Here is a 19,846-nt window from a genome sequence, read left to right on the forward strand (position 1 = left end):
AATAAAACGTTGTGTGTATCTTCGGTATAAACCGGCTTCTGCAGTTCCTTCCCCGCTAAAAGTACTGGAGCTTAACTGAAGCAGAGTGACTTGCTGGTCTAGGGGTAGTGTGTAGGGAATGGGGGGTAAGCAACTAGGAAAACTCAGTGGGGTGGAGAGCCACGTTAAGGGGTGGCTCAATGGGTAACAATGGAATTAAACCATAAGACAAAGATGTAGAATTAAGCCACTCAGCCCATCAAGTCTACTCCACCATTCAAACATGGCTGGTAAGGTAAATAAACTTTTACTTAGGCCATTGACATTCCATGTGCCATCCAATGTATCACAGCAGGACCAAGAACTTCAGAGCAAGTATAGTATGACTATTGAGATCCTTTTGGATACTAAGATATGATGGGGTCAGGATGATTCTTCCATGGCATAAAAAATATGAGAAAGTCTAAGACCATCATCTGTGCCTTTCCCTCCACAAATGCTGCCTGACCTGCTGAGTTCTTTGGGCAGATTTTCATTCTGCGGGAGAAATAGGAGATTGATACAGTCCTGATGGCGTTCAATGATGTGTGAAGCTGGAATATCTCCAATATATGCGGTGCTGCTTTCATCAACAATGCCGCAGGGAAATGACTCTTCCTGGAGTGAAGAGTGACAGTGTGCTTTCCTCATCCATATTCAGACAAAACAAAAATTCGACTTTTGGACTATAGACGTCAGAGATACAGAGCAGAAACAGGCCCCTTTGGCCCACTGAGTCAGTGTAGACTAGTGATCATCCCGTGCACTAACACTATCCTGCACACAAGTCACAATTTTTACCAAAGCCAATTAACCTACAAACCTGCACGTCTTTGGAGTGTGGAAGGAAACTGAAGCTCCAATTAGACTTGGTAATTCTGACGGCAATGCCCACAATGCCCATTTACCTAACTACTTACTCAAAGCAAGGAGAGCCCAAAGATTCATCCGTTTCTCTCCCCCCCCCCACCAAAGTATACATTGAGTCACCTTCCACACTCAACCTCAAGTCCAATGTCTCTGGACTATGGTGTCTGCAGAGTCAGCAAACTATCATCTCCAGCTACCACATCATCTGGCATCCACTCATCCCTCAACAGTTTTCACACATGTCAATATCACAACCAATCTGAACTTCCCGACACCAGTCGCTGATCTGCATCTCACCTCTTAGGTTCAGCTGGCAATAAATATCCTCGTTTGGCCCCTTCACTCTCTCTTTCAGACCAGTGAATGCAAGGACCACACTTCCCTGAACATGCAACAGGCAGTCGAACATGTTTACAGAATCTTCTCGTGCTCTACGCTGGCACAGTGAGCGGCACAATGGTGCAACGCTCGAGTTGCTGTCTCACAGCACCAGAGACCCAGGCTCGTTCCTGACTGTGGGTGCTGTCGTTACGGAGTTTGTACGCCCTTCCTGTGACCGCGTGGGTTTTTTTCCTGGTGCAAAAGATCCCAAAGATGATTGGGTTTGTAGGTTATTTGGTTTTGGTAAATTGTCCCTAGTGTGTAGGATGGAACTAGTGTCCAGTGTGGTTGTTGGTCGGTGCAGACTCGGTGGGCCGAAGGGCCCGTTTCCACGCTGTATTTCGAAACTGAACTAAACTATACTAAACTAATCTAGGCTAAGCTAAACTAAACTTTGCAATGAATTCACGTTCATATTGCTCTTTTATTGTAAGCTCGGTTGCAATGCTCCCCATAATTGTAGGGCCACAGCGCTGAGCCCAGGAGGGTAACGCTACCTCATCTGTCTGGGGATTATGAGATGTGTCACTGAATGCCACGGACAAATACCAAGAGATCCAGGATCTCAGAACTGAGATTCTGCCCTCTACGTTGTTCTGGGCTAGTGTGTCTGAAGGGCGACACAGTGGCACTGCTGGTAGAGCTGCTGCCTCACAGAGCCAGAGACCCAGGTTCGATTCTGACCTCGGGTGCTGTCTGTGTGGAGTTTGCACGTTCTCCCTGTGGTCATGTGGGTTTGCTCCAGTTTCCTCCCACATCCCAAAGACGTGCAGGTGTGTAGGTTAATTGCCCCTAATGTGTAGGGAGTGGATGACAAAGTGGGATAACATAGAACTACCTATGAACGGGTGATCAATGGCCGACATGGACTCTGTGGGCCTAAACTCACCAGGCAGGGTCCAATGTTTAGCCGTTATCTGCTGCTGACCAGTCCGGCTGCGGGAGTGCCTGCACTGGCAGGGGGTGCGGTGGGGGAACCATGCAAAGCCGGACTAACCTCCAGTGCAGGAGCAAGCGAAAGTCGAGCTTACGCACGCAGTTTCTGATCTTGTGTAAACGCACCAGGATTTTCCACATTGCATTTGAAGTGTGCAATACTACTTTGCCATGCCAACACACAACATTAGGTCTTTGTTTTGCCACAGACACATTTGGTTATTTCAGGACTAGTTTTTCCAAATTTAGAGAGGGGGCATTTTAAAATGCACGCGTCTGCTTCTGATTGAACAGATTTGCTCCAGATGATGCTCTTACAGCCCCTTGTCCTGGTCCGCTACCCTCAAGTGGGGCAAAGCTGGTGACCTGCTGGTCAGCTCATTAACCCAGCCAGCAATGGGACAAAACAGAAACAGTGCTCAGCTGCTATCAGCGCGGAAAGCGGACAAATGTAGGACAGACATCAATTATGCATTCTCCACCCAGGCAGACTGCGCGCCAACCCTTCGCTAAATATGCAAGATACTTGAACCTATTTCAAACACATTGACAAACAGATGGACAGGGACGGCTCAGTATGAATACCTTGTAGGCTTTACTAAAAATACATCGAAGACTATTAATACATCCTTATTCGCTTTTCAGCAAACTTTTATCAACACCTTCCATATCTCCAAGGGCGGCGCAGCGGTAGAGTTGCTGTCTTACAGCGCCAGAGACCCGGGTTCAATCCTGACCACAGGCTGCTGTCTGTACGGAGTTTGTACGGTCTCCCCGTGACTGTGTGGGGTGTTCTTCCTCGCACACTCCAAAGACGTACAGATCTGTGGGTTAATTTGGCTTTGGTAAAAATTGTAAATTGTCCCTAGTGTGTAGGATAGAGCTAGTGTACACTGGTCGGCGCAGACTCGGTGAGCCAAAGAGCTTGTTTCCGCGCTGTCTCAAAACTGAAGGGCCTGTCCCACTTGGGCGTCATTAGCGCGTCACGCAGGTGGTGCGCGACGATTTCGTGACTCGTGACGCGTAAATTTACTCGTGACACGTAAATGATGTCACGTAAATAATGCCCAAGTGGGACAGTCCCTTAAAACTGAACTAATCTCTAGTTAAAAAATGTGTCTATTCTGCCGTCGTAATGATCTTTATGTGCAGAATGGGAGGTTTTTTTTGTACGATGGCCGGTGAACAGAAGGTTATATGTTTAAGATCTGGCCAATTGGTCAAAATGTTGAGTGGTATGCAAGGTTTGTTCAGTTTAATGAGCCAGAAAATTCAAAGTGAACCAAATGGAGAGGCGAGGGAAACAAAACCCAATGAATGCAGTGGGTGTGGATCCCGTGAACCAACGGCGAGATTAATCGCAATTGGAATTGTGGCTAACAGCAGGACTCAGCAGGTTTAACAGCAGACTCATTGAATCTGAACTGACTGTCTCAAACCACTAACTTCACAATGTTTTTGAAATGCCTCAGAATACAGGCACAGCTGTTGAACTCAACTACCGAATGCAACGTACAGAACAACAAAACACAGAGCTGTCTGTTGCAACATCTGCAGAGAATTGTCAAATTACTTATTCATTTCTTTCATATTTCAGCAAATTCTTTCCACCCACCAATATCTTGAAGTAAAAGCAAAAGTACAGAGCTGCACCAGGATGTTTTATTCATCAATACACATTCGGCAATCCTCCTTCCAACAACAGCCAGTAAAAAAAAGTGGAGGTACGTCTATATTTCCTGGGCAAGTTTGTTCCCAGATTATTGCAGTTTTGATAGGGTGTTTTCCGAGATCCAGTACAAGCCCACCACCGATTTTCCAGGAAATCCTCCTTTAACCTGGACAAAATGATGAGAACGCACTTGAAATCCCCCCCGGAAGTCCCCCTGAAATTGTGGCGCCTAGGCCGGGTGAGGTGGCCGATCTCAACCTCCTCAGGACTTTCACGGCCGATCATATTTGTCCCCTGTGGCCGGGGCTCTAACTCTGATCCGCTCCCATAGACAGTGCCCAAGAGTGACTTTGCGGGCCGGTATCCCCCCCCCCCCCCCCCCCCCCCCCCCCCCCCCCCCCCCCCCCGATGATCTTACCATATTTTTTTGTGGGATTTACAATTTAGACTCATAGTTTCACCTCACCAACTTTACATCCTAAACCATCCCACCACCTCAGTTCTAGACAGTAACGAGGACCTACCTTGCCAACCACTTCCACAAGAGCTCCATATTCTTCCAACCTCTCAATGGTAAATAGCGGTGTGCTACTGGGCACCAGTATAGTGGCCGGAATCTGGAGCTTCTGGGCAGCATATGCAGCGGCTAAACCAGCGTTTCCTCCTTGAGAGTCAAAACATCCACAGGCGTTAGAACAACGTTGACAACCGATCGCTTTCACCTAGTAAACAGATTCAAGGGCCTGTCCCACTTGCACGACTTAATTCACGACCTTTTTTTACTCGTGGACATTTTTCATCAGGCTAGAAAAACGCCCCGACCTACTTGATGCCACGAGTACCTACGACTAGCATGACGACCTACCTACGACCTATATATGACCTCGTGACAACCTTGCTGCGAGTATGAGTCAAGGGCAAACTCGGCAGAGGTCGGGAATTAAGTCGTAAAAGTGGGACAGGCCCTTAAGGCATCTCCTGCATCCCTTACACCCCCCCCCCCCCCCCCCCCCCCCCCCCCACCCCCTTCCGTGGGGAACAAAAGTGGACGGGCGAGGAGAGGAACGTGGCGCCCAAGGAAGGCGATGGATGGAGGCCCACAACAGCCTGGAACTTATCAGCACCGCTCATAAGAACCAGGGCACGGCCTTTAAAGATGATGCCTAAAAATTCCGCCTGTTGCCTGCGCGCTCCATGGACCATGTACTCATGGTGGAGCCACGGTAGAGTTGCTGCCTTACAGCTCCTGACTACAGGTGATGTCTGTACAGAGTATGTACATTCTCCCTGTGACCGCATGGGTTTTCTCCGGGAGCTCCACCTTCCTCCCACATCCCAAAACGGAGCAGGTTTGTTGGCTGATTGGCTTCAGTAAAATTGTATCGTCGGTCCGGGACTGTGGGTTGGGCCCAGCGGGAGTTGAGCTGTGGGTTGGGCCCAGCGGGAGTTGAGCTGGGGTTGGGCCCAGCAGGAGTTGAGCTGTGGGTTGGCTGAAGAATCCCATTGCCTTTCACTATTCTGCTCAACTACCGCCGGGACAACTGACAACCCCTGACCGACGACACCAGCAACCCCAGGCCCACAGCCAGCGCAAAGAAGAAGCGCCAACTCCAGCACAACTCCCGGGGACCGGCAGCGGCCAACCCCCCCCCCCCCCCCCCCCTTCCCCCCCGCGCCGGCTGCAAGCCCAGCCCAACACCTCCGGCCGCCCCCGGACAGGGACGGGACAGAGACGGGGACGGCCCAGCAGCAACTCAACAGAACCGGGCCCGACACCAGTCACGGACGAGCACCGTCTCCCTCACTCACCAACGCATAAAGCTATAAAAACGACAAAATAATCATAGCTATTAACAAAGGAACAATAAATACAACTGTTTCATTGTTTGAATGCAGTATTTTCATACCTACAAGAATCAAAGCTGGATAAAACCGGAAGAAATGAAGGTTCACTGCCCCACTGCTTTCCTGGGCTGTTTATGCATAGTGACCTTTGACCTGGGCATGCGCAGTCAGAATACCGAACTCGCTTATATAGATTTGTTTATCTACACATACACCAATACAATTACAAGGAATGAAACACCACACCAGGAAACTATTGCCTACCTGAAGAACATACAAAATGCTTGCAGTTTTTCTCCGCTGCCTGTAAAAGGGAGGCACAGTTTTAGTTACAACCAAGACATCAATATCAATTCCAAGTGCCTTTTCACATGAAGCAGAAATGATCCTGCCAACTTTCTCACTGCTTACCTTCTGACACAAATGTCCCACTCCTCTTATCTTAAAGGAGCCAGTTGGTTGCACATTATCAAGTTTAAGGTAGATTGTGGTCCCGGCCACCTTGGAGAGAGCCAGACTTTTATGCAGTGGTGTGCAGATGTGAAAGCTCTTCTGCTCTGTTGATGCCATTGCCTGCCAAGTGAACACAAAAACCTGTGAGAAAACAAGGAACTGCAGATGCCAGTTTACAAAAGAAGACACAGAGACGTTGGAGCATCACGCAACATCTCAGGAGAAGAAGAAGGGTCTGAAGCAGGGTCTCCGACACAAAACATCACCCATCCTTTTTCTCCAAGGTTGTTGCCTGATCTGCTGAGTTACTCCAGTGTGTCTGGCATCTCAGGAGAACATGGACAGGTGACGTTTTGGGTGGGACCCTTCTTCAACCTATCCATGTTCTCCTGAGATGCTGCCTGACCCACTGCGCTACTCTCGGGAGTGCTGGAGAATGAATGAATTTGCTTCATTTTTTTTCTATAAACAGAATTAAAACAATTTTAAATCTTTCACCTCTAAGAGTCCAGAGGAGGTTTACAAGTATGATGCCAGGGATGATTAGGTTAACATACCATGAGTGTTTGATGACTCTGGGCCTGTACTTGCTGGAGTTTAGAAGGATAAGGGCTTCCATAGTAACTTCATGTATAATGAAAGGCCTGGATAGAGGGGATGTGGTGAAGATGTTTTCACTCATGTGAGAGTCTAGGACCAGAGGGCACAGCTTCAGAATAAAGACATACAGGTACCTTTTTGAAATAAGATGAAGAGGAATGTCGTTAGTCAGTGGGTGATGAATCTGTGGAATTAATTGCCACAGACAGCTGTGAAGGCCAAGTCATTGGGTATTTTTATAGCAGAGACTGGCAGGTATTTGATTAGTGCAGGTGTCTGGGGTTATGGGGAGAAGGCAGGAGAATGGAGTTGAGAAGGAAAGATAGAACAGCCATGCTTGAAAGGTGGAGTAGACTCGATGGGCCGAATGGCCTAATTCTGCTCCCATGACATGAACTTATGAACTAATATACTCTTTGTTTTTCATGTTACTGCAGCTATCAGGGCTAGAGATAGCCTTGTGCATTCTTCCCCATTGGACTGAGCACAACCTAGTTTTTGGCCATATCTTCTGCACCAGTTCAATAACCAATTCCCCTTTATTTAAAGGCCCAGTAAACCAATAACTGATCAAAAAGGCAACATTGTTCCAAACTACAGCAAATCTGTCGAGAAAACATCACCAAAAGGAAGTGATTAAAGTAAAATATAATATGTAATAACAAGGAACTGCAGATGCTGGTTTACCAGAGAAAGAAAGTAAATGCGGCTTTCTCAGCTAAAAAGTTTTAAAATTAAAACAAAGTGCTCTAGACTTGAGTAGACTTGATGGGCTGAATGGCCTAATTCTGCGCCTACCACTTATGATTTTATGAACTTGGAGTACTGCCATCTTTCTATGTCCATCCCTCCTGACAAAGTTTTACAGAACATCTTATCACAACAAAGAAATAATACTCCCTGAACACAGTGTAGTCAGTCAATTAAGCACTAAATGCATGGTAGCTACTATTCGCCAAAGTGGAAAAAGCAGCAGTCAACTGCCAAGGTCTGACAAGAAGCTGTGTGAAAATGGGCAGATCATTTGTTTTTGACGATGACCATGAAGAAACATTGTTAGCCAGCAGACTGGCAACATCTCTCCTGTCCTTCTTGCTAAGAATGTCGAGGAAGATTTTTTTCTTTGCATTCGCCAGAGATGACCTCAAGTTGAAACCACCATCCAACAATGGTAGTATCATCGGTAACATTAAAGGTGGGCATGTAGCTTTCTCCAGCTACACTCTCATGGGTATAGAGAGGGTAAAGCAGGGGATTGAGACTTAAGGTGCTCCCGCGCTAATGGTCATTGAGGAGGAAGTGTTGGTGCCACTCGTACTAGTTGAGATCTGCTGATGAGGAGGGCTTAATGATAAGTGTTGAGGAGGTAATGGTGTTGAATGCCAAGCTGTAGCTGATCAACCGCAACCTGATACATGTTTTCTTATTGTCCAAGCTCTCCAATGCAGAATGGAGAGCCAGCGAGATCGCATCTACTATTGATCTATTGTAGCAATAGATGAATTGTAGTGGGTCCAAGTCCTTATTAAGGCAGGAGTTAATATATGTCATAATCAACCTCTCAAAGCACTTGATTTAGCTTCGTGTCGAGATACAACATGGAAACAGGCCCTTCAACTCATCAAGTCCACGCCGACCATCGATCACCCGTTCATAATAGTTTGTTTTCGTCGGGACCCTTAGTTTACTTTATTTCAGTTCCAAGCCGACCAGTGATCCCCAGATACTAACACTATCCTAACATTACATCCTAATTCGGGTATTCAATGCCCCGGTCAATGAAGGCAAGCATGCTCTACGCCTTCCTTGCTACCCTGTGTTGCACCTTTCAGAGAACTATGTACTTCAACCCCGAGGACATGCCTCAAACACACTTTGAGGGCCCTGCCAACACTGCGTATGTCCTTACCTATTCTCAAAATGCTTGTCCGAATAAAATAAAATTCCATCTACCATTCCCTTGCCTGATCTCCCAGATTATCTAAATCCTGTTGTAACCTGCGGCAATCTTCTTCACTGCCCAATATTTGGATGTCATCCACATACCTACTACCCACGCCACCTACATTCTCATCCAAATTTAGGTCCCTTCAAAGCCGATTTCCTAATATGCTCACTCGTAATCAGAGCTTGGCCTTCAAAACGGTTCTTTTGACTTAATTAACGTAAGAGTTATAGAGACATAGAGTCATACACCATGGAAACAACTTGTCCACACCGACCAACATGCCCCATCTACACTAGTCCCACCTACCTGCATTTGGCCCATATCCCTCCAAATTTGTCCTATTTATGTACCTGTCTAATTGTTTCTTAAACATTGCAATAGTTCCTGTCTCAAGTACCTTCTCTGGCAGCTTGTTCCATACACCCACCACCCTTTGCATGAAAAGGTTACCGCTCAGATTCTTGTTAAATTTTTCCCCCGACACCTTAAACCTATGTTGAACCTCTGGCTCTTGATTCCCCAACTCTGGGCAAGAGACTCCATGCAAGCATCTACCCGATCCATTCTTCTCATGATTCTCTACACTTCAGCTTCTTCAGGCCAGTCATCTCCCTGATCACTCTCTCTATCCTCGCAACACCGTTTGCTCACACCTGCCATTTCTTCTCATTCCGACTGTATCACTTCCAGCAAATGCGGCCAATTCCTTTCTCCTGCCCCCTGTAGGAGCAGTCCAACTACCTGGTCATCAATCCTATAGTTCCTCAGCCTTGGAGAGTCCAGTGCCCTGTGGCAGAGCTTGCAATATCAAAACACTCGCCACTGCCGCTGGGATGCAGATGACTTATTAGCGCCGCTGACAGCTTCTGGCCCTCATAACTGGAGGCACCGCTCCGTTGGTCAGCCTGCTGTTTGACCCATTGCAGGACCCAAAATACCCAGCAATCTGGGAGCTTCAAGGGCCTTCACTGCAAGCCTCAAAAACCCTTAAGCAATGCTCAGTTAACCCTTAAATAGTGGCCCAAAAGCAACCACTTGGCTTCTTTGCTGGAAGTAACAGTAATCACTAAATTTGCAACTGAAAAGCTAAGCTGGCTTGCTTCCACTTTGCAAACCATCTGCTGTAAATGATTAGCTTGGCAATGAAGCAAATGCACTCCATGAGAAGATATGATTGCCAACCTTAAGTAGATTGTCTGGTTAACATGGTGCTTTCAGTTCAACTCTGATTAGACTCGACGTAAATCAAGACTTGCCTTCATTTTCACTTTCATCATCGGCAACTCAATGCACACAAACGATGTGAGACTGGAGCAAACTCGCTGATTCCAGGAGACTGTAACGTCGGCGTATCGTCAATTCAGCTCCACGGGCTTTCAGACCCGGCGGAGAGAAATGTAAAACTATAGATAAAGCAGGGCTGCTATCCAGTGAGAAACACAAGCTTCACTCTCACACTGTTAAGTCCTGATACACTTCCTGAAACACTTAGTTCCTCAGCCTTGGAGAGTCCAGTGCCCTGTGGCAGAGCTTGCAATATCAAAACACTCGCCACTGCCGCTGGGATGCAGATGACTTATTAGTGCCGCTGACAGCTTCTGGCCCTCATAACTGGAGGCACCGCTCCGTTGGTCAGCCTGCTGTTTGACCCATTGCAGGACCCAAAATAACCCGCAATCTGGGAGCTTCAAGGGCCTTCACTGCAAGCCTCAAAAACCCTTAAGCAATGCTCAGTTAACCCTTAAATAGTGGCCCAAAAGCAACCACTTGGCTTCTTTGCTGGAAGTAACAGTAATCACTAAATTTGCAACTGAAAAGCTAAGCTGGCTTGCTTCCACTTTGCAAACCATCTGCTGTAAATGATTAGCTTGGCAATGAAGCAAATGCACTCCATGAGAAGATATGATTGCCAACCTTAAGTAGATTGTCTGGTTAACATGGTGCTTTCAGTTCAACTCTGATTAGACTCGACGTAAATCAAGACCTGCCTTCATTTTCACTTTCATCATCGGCAACTCAATGCACACAAACGATGTGAGACTGGAGCAAACTCGCTGATTCCAGGAGACTGTAACGTCGGCGTATCGTCAATTCAGCTCCACGGGCTTTCAGACCCGGCGGAGAGAAATGTAAAACTATAGATAAAGCAGGGCTGCTATCCAGTGAGAAACACAAGCTTCACTCTCACACTGTTAAGTCCTGATACACTTCCTGCTCGTCCCCACTCCCTGAATGGGACAATATAATTGCCTCACAAAGCTGGAGTAATGCCCCTGTCCCACTTAGGAAACCTTAACGGAAACCTCTGGAGACTTTGCGCCCCACCCAAGGTTTCCGTGCGGTTCCCGGAGGTTGCAGGTGGTTGCCGGAGGTTGCAGGTAGTGGAAGCAGGTAGGGAGACTGACAAAAACCTCTGGGAACCGCACGGAAACCTTGGGTGGGGCGCAAAGTCTCCAGAGGTTTCCGTTCAGGTTTCCTAAGTGGGACAGGGGCATTACACAGTGGGTCAGACAGCATCTCTGGAGAAGAGGAATAGATGATGTTTCAGGTCGAGATCCTTCTTCTGAAGACTATTCTGAAGAAGGGTCTCGACCCGAAATATCACCTATTCCTTTTCTGCCTGACCCGCTGAGTTACTCCAGCTTTTTGTGTCTATCTTCAGTTTAAACCAACATCTGCAGTTCCTTCCTACACAATATCATTGCCTCTCCATCTTTCAGCTGTGATGGGTTGACGATAGTTATATGACGATATTTCCATAGTTTGATCAGATCCCACCCCCAGGACCTGAACCTGACGGATCAACGTTATCTCACTCCTGCTGACAGCAGCACAGCCCCAAATCAGCGTGGCTTCACTTTGAAATTGTCACCCTACCTGAAAGGAGGCAAGATGCACAAGGCAGATTTAAGCACCGGACAGCTCCTCCATCTTGTCCAACAAAATAAAGGACAGCAGAATGACAGGTTTAAAATAAACTGAACCACCTTGATGCAAAATCATTTGCCACCGAGTGTGTAGATATGTTGTGGCAAAGGACGCTCACCAAAGCTGGTGTTTTTCCTGCCTGGTTTCTAAGCATCAAGACTACAACACAAGAGATAAAGCATTCGTGTGTCATCTATTCTGGGCGGCACGGTGGCGCAGCGGTAGAGTTGCTGTCTTACAGCGCCAGAGACCCCGAGTTCAATCCTGACCACAGGTGCTGTCCGTAGAGAGTTTGCACGTTCTCCCCTTGACTGGGTAGATTTTCTCCGGGTGCTCCGGTTTCCTCCCACACTCCAAAGACGTGCAGATTTGTATGTTAATTGGCATAGATTAAAAAAAATGTGTACATTGTTTTGAGTGTGTAGGATAGTGGTAGAGTGCGGAGATCACCCACAGACTCGGTGGGCCAAAAGGGCCTGGTTCCATGCTGTATCTCTAAACTTAACTAAAATAAACACTATGTCCCTGATCTTTTGCTGTTAAATGAATTAATGAAATAACTTAAGGAATACTTTACGTAATAATTAATATAATGGGTGGCTTAGAGACAATCCTGGTAATGTACCTGTCTCAGAGCTCCCACAACCCAAGTCAGTTCTGTGCTCCAACCCCAACGTGGCCTGTGTATGTTCTCCCTGAGACCACCAGATGCTCTGGTGCATCCCACCTCACAAAGGCACGCTGGCTGTTTAGTTTACTAGCTCCTGTAAAGTACCACTAGAGGAGATGAATGTTAGTAGAATCATGGGGCAGTTAGTGGCAATGTGAGAGAGAGCTCAGTGGAAGATAAGTGTGAGAACATGATTGACCTTGCAGCAGCTCGTAGCCATTATGGCCCATTGAGCCCGTCTCATAAGCAAATATGAGGATAATCCTTGTGTTGGGCATTCATAGGTTAAGTGACAGGAGATTCTGTGCTGGCATCTTTGTTCAAACAAGAGTATACACGTCAGTAAGCTTAAAAGTGATGAAAACTATCATTCAATGCATTACAATAGGACACAGTAAAATTCAAGGTAAAAGTCAAGAGATTTGTAACCCAGCATCCCATCTCTCCCCATCCCTCCCCCACCCATTATAGCAGCTTCAAAGTCGTCTTGTCGCGTCTCATTGTCTGCTCCTTTTCACCTGTTTCAATGGCCTGTGTTTCTTTTATCGTTGTTACTATTGTTTGCATATCTTTTATTCATTTGTTCTATGTCTCTCTACATCACCGTCTACAGTATATCTCTCGTTTCCCTTTCCCCTTAGTCTTAGTCTGAAGAAAGGCCTTGACCCGAAACGTCACCTATCCCTTTTCTCCAGAGATGCTGTCTGACCCGCTGAGTTTTTACTCCAGCTTTTTGAGTTGATATTAGAGGTTTGTGAAAGATATTTGACCAACTTATAGGACTTCTGTCAAGGAGTAAAGTAGCTAGTGGATAAAAAGATGGATTTACAACACTGAGATTTGCAGAAAGCAAGCAATACAATGCCACATCAATTGTTAGTGCAGAAAGGAAAAGCTTGTGCTATTGCTGTGGGTAGAAGGTTGCTGGTTAACAGAAAGCATAGAGTAGTCTGGAATGAGTTTGAAGAAGGGGCCCGACCCAAAACGTCATCTGTCTTTTTTCTCCAGAAATACTGCCTGACCCGCTGAGTTACTCCAGCACTCTGTGTCCAGAAATGGGTCCTTATCTGGTTGATAAGATGCAATAAGAAGATAGACACAAAATGCTGGAGTATCTCAGCGGGACAGGCAGCATCTCTGGAGAGAAGGAATGGGTGAGGGTTGCATGCCACTGGGAATAAGCGAGTTCGGTATTCCAAAAAATGCAAGGAATCATGGGATTTGTCAAAGGACATTCACCAAAAAAAAAAGCAAAGGTAGCGCTGGCTGAAGAAACTATAAATTCTTATCTTTATTTATAATTTGTGTGTAAAAATATATTTCATCTGAGGAACGGGGGTGCCATGTGGTCACATTATAGGGAAATTAATGTATTCCAGACTGGAATGCAACGATGATAGTTTCTGAGTCGAATTTCACTATTCTGCTCATTTCAAGGCAATGGAATTCTTCAGCCAACCCCAGCCGGGCCGGTCTGATGACACCAGCGGCCCCAGACCCACAGCCAGCGCGGAGAAGAAGTGGCAACTCCAGCACAACCCCGCTCCCCGATGGGCCGGGGACCGCCAGCCAATCGGCTTGCACTCGCTAGAATTTAGAAGATTGAGGGGGGATCTTATAGAAACTTACAAAATTCTTAAGGGGTTGGACAGGCTAGATGCAGGAAGATTGTTCCCGATGTTGGGGAAGTCCAGAACAAGGGGTCACAGCTTAAGGATAAGGGGGAAATCTTTTAGGACCGAGATGAAAAAAACATTTTTCACACAGAGAGTGGTGAATCTCTGGAATTTTCTGCCACAGAAGGTAGTTGAGGCCAGTTCATTGGCTATATTTAAGAGGGAGTTAGATGTGGCCCTTGTGGTTAAAGGTATCAGGGGGTATGGAGAGAAGGCAGGTACAGGATACTGAGTTGGATGATCAGCCATGATCATATTGAATGGCGGTGCAGGCTCGAAGGGCCGAATGGCCTACTCTTGCACCTAATTTCTATGTTTCTACTCAGTGCACTACAATGGTGAGAATTAAATTCTACACTCTGTATCTTACCCTTTGCACTGCCCGTGGCACTTGAGTTTGGCTTGATTGTATTTAATCATAGTATTATCTGATCTGATAAACCTTTTCACTGCACCTCGGTACAAATGACCATAACAAATCTAAACCTAAAGGTTTCTAAAGTGTGTCATGTTACCTTTTACATCCACCTAAACTAGTAGTGTCATAGACTCAGGCTGCATGAAGACAGGCCCTTCGGCCCAACTTGCCCACACTGACTCACATGTCCCATCTACGCTAGTCCCACTTGCCAAGTGTTAGGCCCACATCCCTCTAATACCTGTTCTTTCCATGCACCTGTCGGAATGTTTTTTAAACATTGTGTTAGTCCCTGCCTCAACTACCTCCTCTGGCATACGCCCACCACCCTTTGTGTGAAAAAAAGTTACCCCTCAGATTCCTATTACTCCCCTTCATCTTAAAACTTTGTCCTCTGGTTCTCGTTTCCCTTACTCTGGGCAAGAGACCAATGTTTTCCTCTCGTGATTTTGTACACCTTTATAACTTCAAAGTGGATGGAGTGTCAGTTTAATTTCTCATTATAAACAGAGTGCCTTTTCAGTTGGATATCCCACTGTCAACTGAGGTTATCTATTAAATCCTGGCCTGTAGTTAGGTCCCGTCACCTTGTGCTTCACCATCAAAGTACAAACCACAATACACCTTGAACCTTTTTTTTTTCTTCTTATGCATGCCAAGCCGAATGGCAGAAGTCTCATAGAGAGTAACAGCTTACTTAACTAACACCGGTAGGCCGTTTCTGACTGCAGTACTATCCAGCAGAATGTTGCCATGATTTACAGTATTACAACATCTCCAACAGGTTTCCATAACTACACAATGACACAATAACCCTGCAGAATAAATGTTGCTGTTCACAGTTAAAACAATGCCATTTTACGGTACCAACAGTCAGCTTATGTTTGGACACCTTAAAAAATATTTCCGAACATTAATGCGTTGCTAAACTTCACAGTTTCAGTCTGTTTAATTGTATATTAAACAAGAGTGTTAAACAGTTGGAACTGGTCCCAAAATCAGCTTTAAACAGATTAGATTAAGGAGACTGAAGCTGTTTATTTCCCTTAAAGAGACTGACACCAAGCCGAATATTACACTGGCAACTTGGCACTTCCAAAGCTGTGACTGTGTCATTGATTTTCAGAAGTCAATTCAAACTAGAAAGGCTTTGCTCAGATTGGGATATAGGCTGTTGGGATGTTTACAATGGTTCACACTGCCTTCTCTGGAAAGAGACTTCATGGGTCAGCTTATTATTTGCTTGGTGTGCAGGAGCTAAGCGTTTGTTTTGTCACCTACATCCCTTTGTTACTACACAACAGCATGTGTATGTTCTGAAGAGAATATTCACGTCAGAGCTACATTCCAATAGTTCTAAAACATTTTTATTTTTGGTAGACAAAAATGGTGGAGAAACTCTGTGGGTGAGGCAGCATCTATGGAGCGAAGGAAATAGACAATGTTTCGGGCCGAAAACCTTCCTCAGACTGAACACTGGTAACATTGCAACCATTGCAACTGGTGTTTTTTAGAGATTTGCAATTTGAGAGGGAGAAGGTTAAATCAGGAGTGTCAGTGTTGCAGTTGAACAAACTGGACTATGAAGGCATGAGAGAGGAGCTGGCCGAGGTCGACTGGAAAAGGATCCTAGCAGGAATGACGGTGGAACAGTAATGGCAGGAATTTCTGGGCATAATCCAGAAGATGCAGGATAATTTCATTCCAAAGAGGAAGAAAGATTCTAAGGCGAGTAAGGCAACCATGGCTGACAAGGGAAGTTAGGAAATAAAACGAAAAGAAAAGGTGTATAGCACAGCAAAGAGTAGCGGGAAGCCAGAGGACTTTCAAAGGACAACAGAAGGTAACGAAAAGGGCAATACGGGATGAAAAGATGAAGTACGAGGGTAAGCTAGCCACGAATATAAAGAAGGATAGTAAAACCATCTTAGGTATGTTAAGAGAAAAAGATTAGTAAAGACAAATGTGGGTCCCTTGAAGGCAGAAACAGGTGAAATTATTATGGGGAACAAAGAAATGGCAAAAGAGTTGAACAGGTACTTTGGTTCTGTCTTCACTAAGGAAGACACAAACAATCTCCCAGATGTACTAGAGGACAGCAGATCTAGGGAGGCAGAGGAACAGGAAAAAATTTGCATTATGCGAGAAATAGTATTGGGTAGACTGATGGGACTGAAGGTTGATAAATACCCAGGGCCTGATGGTCTGCAGATTAGGAAACAGAGAAGTGCAACAAGACCTGGGTGTCCTTGTACAACAGTCACTGAAAGTAAAGATGCAGGTAGAGCAGGCAGTGAAGAAAGCTAATGAATGACATGTTGGCCTTCATAACGAGAGGATTTTGAGTATAGGAGTAAAGAGGTCCTTCTGCAGTTGAACCTGGGGAGACCACATCTGGTGTATTGTGTACAGTTTTAGTCTCCTAATTTGAGGAAGGACATCCTTGCTATTGAGGCAGTGCAGCGTATGTTCACAAGGTTAATCCCCAGGATGGCAGGACTGTCATAAGTGGAAAGGTTGGAAAGACTGGGCTTGTATTCATTGGAATTTAGAAGGATGAGAGGGAATCTGATAGAAACATATAAAATTATAAAAGGATTGGACAAGCTAGATGCAGGAAAAATGTTCCCAATGTTGGGGGAGTCCAGAACTAGGGGGGGCACAAGAATAAAGGGGAGGCCATTTAAAACTGAGATGAGAAAAAACTTTTTCACTCAGAGTTGTGAATTTGTGGAATTCTCTGCCACAGAGGGCAGTAGAGGCCAATTCACTGGATGAATTTAAAAGAGAGTTAGATAGAGCTCTAGGGGCTAGCGGAATCAAGGGATATGGGGAGAAGGCAGGCACGGGTTACTGATTGTGGATGATCAGCCATAATCACAATGAATGGTAGTGCTGGCTCGAAGGGACAAATGGCCTCCTCCTGCATCTATTTTCTGTTTCTATACAGCGCGGAAACAGGCCCTTCGGCCCACCGAGTCTGCACCAACTAGCGAGCGCGTTGCACTATACTACACGGGACAATATACAACTGTACAATGTAAGTTTCATTATTCAACATTTGTACACCTACATGAAAAGACGATTTGTGCTCACCCATAAATGTGACCTTGTGTTTGCTTGTTCACAAACAATGAAGCTTTTCAAATAGCTAATCAAAACCTTGAGTTGTTCTGCAGTGTGTCTGTGTGAATTGAAATTCAAGTCACATGGTATTTTACTCTGATACGGCAAGGACTTCTGATCATGGTTGTTTATTAACCGGTCTGGTTCCTATCTTCATAGAGTCATACAAAACGGAAACAGGTCCTTTGGCCCAACTTGCCCTTACCGACCGTTAGATTTTATAATACTGACCGCTAGGCTGTATGGAGGTGCTTTGCATTTTTAATAGTTAATTATTGGGTCTTTTTAAGTATTTATTGCTTTCAGGTATTGTCCATATTGTATTTTATGTATTTTCTTGTCTGCTTTTGTTCTGAATGTGTTGGTTTGTTGGTTGTTGGCTTCTAGACATCTGAATTTCCCTGAGGGAGATCAATAAAGTATTTATTATTATTATTATTTATGCCCGTCTACTCTAGACCCACCTGCCCAGCATTTAACCCATATCCCTCTAAACCTTCTCATCCATGTACCTGTCCAAATACATTTGTAAATGTTGCTATGGTACCTGCTTCAACTACCTCCTCTGTTCAATACACCCACCACCCTCTGTGTGCAAAAGTTGCCCCCCAGCTCCCTATTCAATCTTTCCCCTCTCACCTTAAACCTATGCCCTTGATAAGTTCTTGATTCCCCTACTCTGGGTAAAAGACTGTGCATCTACCTTATCTTTTCCCCTCGTGATCTTATACACCGGTGTAAGATCACCCCTCATCCTCCTGCACTCCATCAAATATCCATTATCATTTACACACAAGTCAACATGTACATTTATAGTGAGTTAACCTGATACCGATCACACACGCACAGTGTGAAGACGATTTTGATTAACTGCAATGTATTTGCTCCCGATTTTTTTTTTTTGTCGCTGCAGGATACAGTAAGGATTTATCATTAGTTTGTTATTAAAACATTACCGTGTGTTTCACAGTGTCACTGTAACTTATGGCAGTTTAGATAACATCAGGTTGTTTAAGAAGGAACTGCAGATGCTGGATAATCGAAGGTAGACAAAAATGCTGGAGAAACTCAGCGAGTGAGGCAGCATCTGTGGAGCGAAGGAAATAGGCAACATTTCGGGACGAGACGTTCGTTGTCTGAAGAAGGATTTCGACCCGAAACGTCGCCTATTTCCTTCGCTCCTGAAATAACATCAACAACAGCCGCTGCAGAGAACACAACGCTGTTCCTTTTCTGAAGATAAAATCTGGTTACAATCAGATCACTCTTACCGTAAATAAACAGTTCCGCAATCCAGGGTGACACACCTCTCAGTTATTCTTCCGGATCGGAAAATCAATGGCATTTAATGTCAATCGACCCGTCACGTTGGCCGCTTGGCCGGCGTCAGTGCTGTCTCTCTGAGGACAGGCGGCAGCGATGGCTCGCCGATTCCTCCCCAGAAACGTTGCACTGCTTTTGAGGAGGGGGGTTTGCAACAGATCGCGTTGCAACGTTGCTTGCTTGCAAACAGTGTGTCTAAAGCCCTGCCCGGCCCCAATGCCAGCACCTTCCGGCGGTGCAACAGATTGCTAGCACCCTCTGTGTTTGGATTTTGTCAAGTTCCCCTCAACTCACATTATCATTATCAGTGCGGTTCTTTTGTAGTTTCAGTGGAGTCCAGATGTATTTAAGGTGGGGTAGATTATATTACGTTTAAAGGGCAGACACATGGAACTGCAAATGCTTGTTTACGGGGAAAAAAGACACAAAGTGCTAGAGTAACTCAGAGGGTCAGGCAGCATCCCTGGAGAAAATGTGGATAGGTGACCCAGATGCTGTCTGTCCCGCTGAGTTACTCCAGCTTTGTGTAGCAATGTTACAAAATTTTGAGATTTAAAAAATCAAGTCTGCAATTTATCCCATCGGATAAAGCATAAAAAGAAGTTTAATTTGACACCTAATTCACTTTCGTATCTTCAGTATTAAAAAAGTTATGGCCATTTACATACTCGGAAATTAGCATCTTGTTCCCTATTCCCAAAGCCTGGCAGATAACGGGTAGATAGGTTGATGGGCAGATGTTTGGACAAAGACCAGCAGTGAAAAGGCTGAAGGTGTGTGACAAAGGGCTTGAAGAGTTGTAAATTGTGAAGCTAGAGGAAGGAATGTGCGTGGAAGGGGAGGGGGGGAGGTGGAGGTGAGAAATAGGTGTGAGCCCAAGGTGGGGCACAGTGAAGAGGGATGGGGATGAGAGGGTTGTATGGGAGAAGGTTATGTATTGGAGAATTGGAGTATTGAGTTCATACCGTTGGGTTGTAAGCTA

At 45.6% G+C, this 19,846-nt stretch overlaps 1 protein-coding gene across 2 annotated transcripts in view; it reads right to left on the reverse strand.

Annotated features, from left to right (window-relative positions):
* Positions 1 to 19,091, reverse strand: part of sdsl (serine dehydratase-like) — a 41,625-nt gene extending 22,534 nt beyond the window's left edge. The window contains exons 1-4 of one of the 2 annotated variants that reach the window (XM_055655608.1): positions 6,733 to 6,854; positions 6,134 to 6,295; positions 5,987 to 6,026; positions 4,402 to 4,541 (exon numbers count right to left, since the gene is read on the reverse strand). In XM_055655608.1, coding sequence (XP_055511583.1) covers positions 4,402 to 4,541; positions 5,987 to 6,026; positions 6,134 to 6,295; positions 6,733 to 6,735 — 345 coding nt within the window. In that variant the 5' untranslated portion in view covers positions 6,736 to 6,854. Of the gene's footprint in view, positions 1 to 4,401; positions 4,542 to 5,986; positions 6,027 to 6,133; positions 6,296 to 6,732; positions 6,855 to 18,812 lie in introns of those variants that run through there. The other variant, XM_055655609.1, reaches the window with a different exon arrangement.
* Between the last annotated feature and the right edge of the window lie 755 nt (positions 19,092 to 19,846).

The sequence above is a fragment of the Leucoraja erinacea genome, chromosome 25, assembly GCF_028641065.1.
Source record: "Leucoraja erinacea ecotype New England chromosome 25, Leri_hhj_1, whole genome shotgun sequence".
Lineage (NCBI taxonomy): Eukaryota > Metazoa > Chordata > Chondrichthyes > Rajiformes > Rajidae > Leucoraja > Leucoraja erinaceus.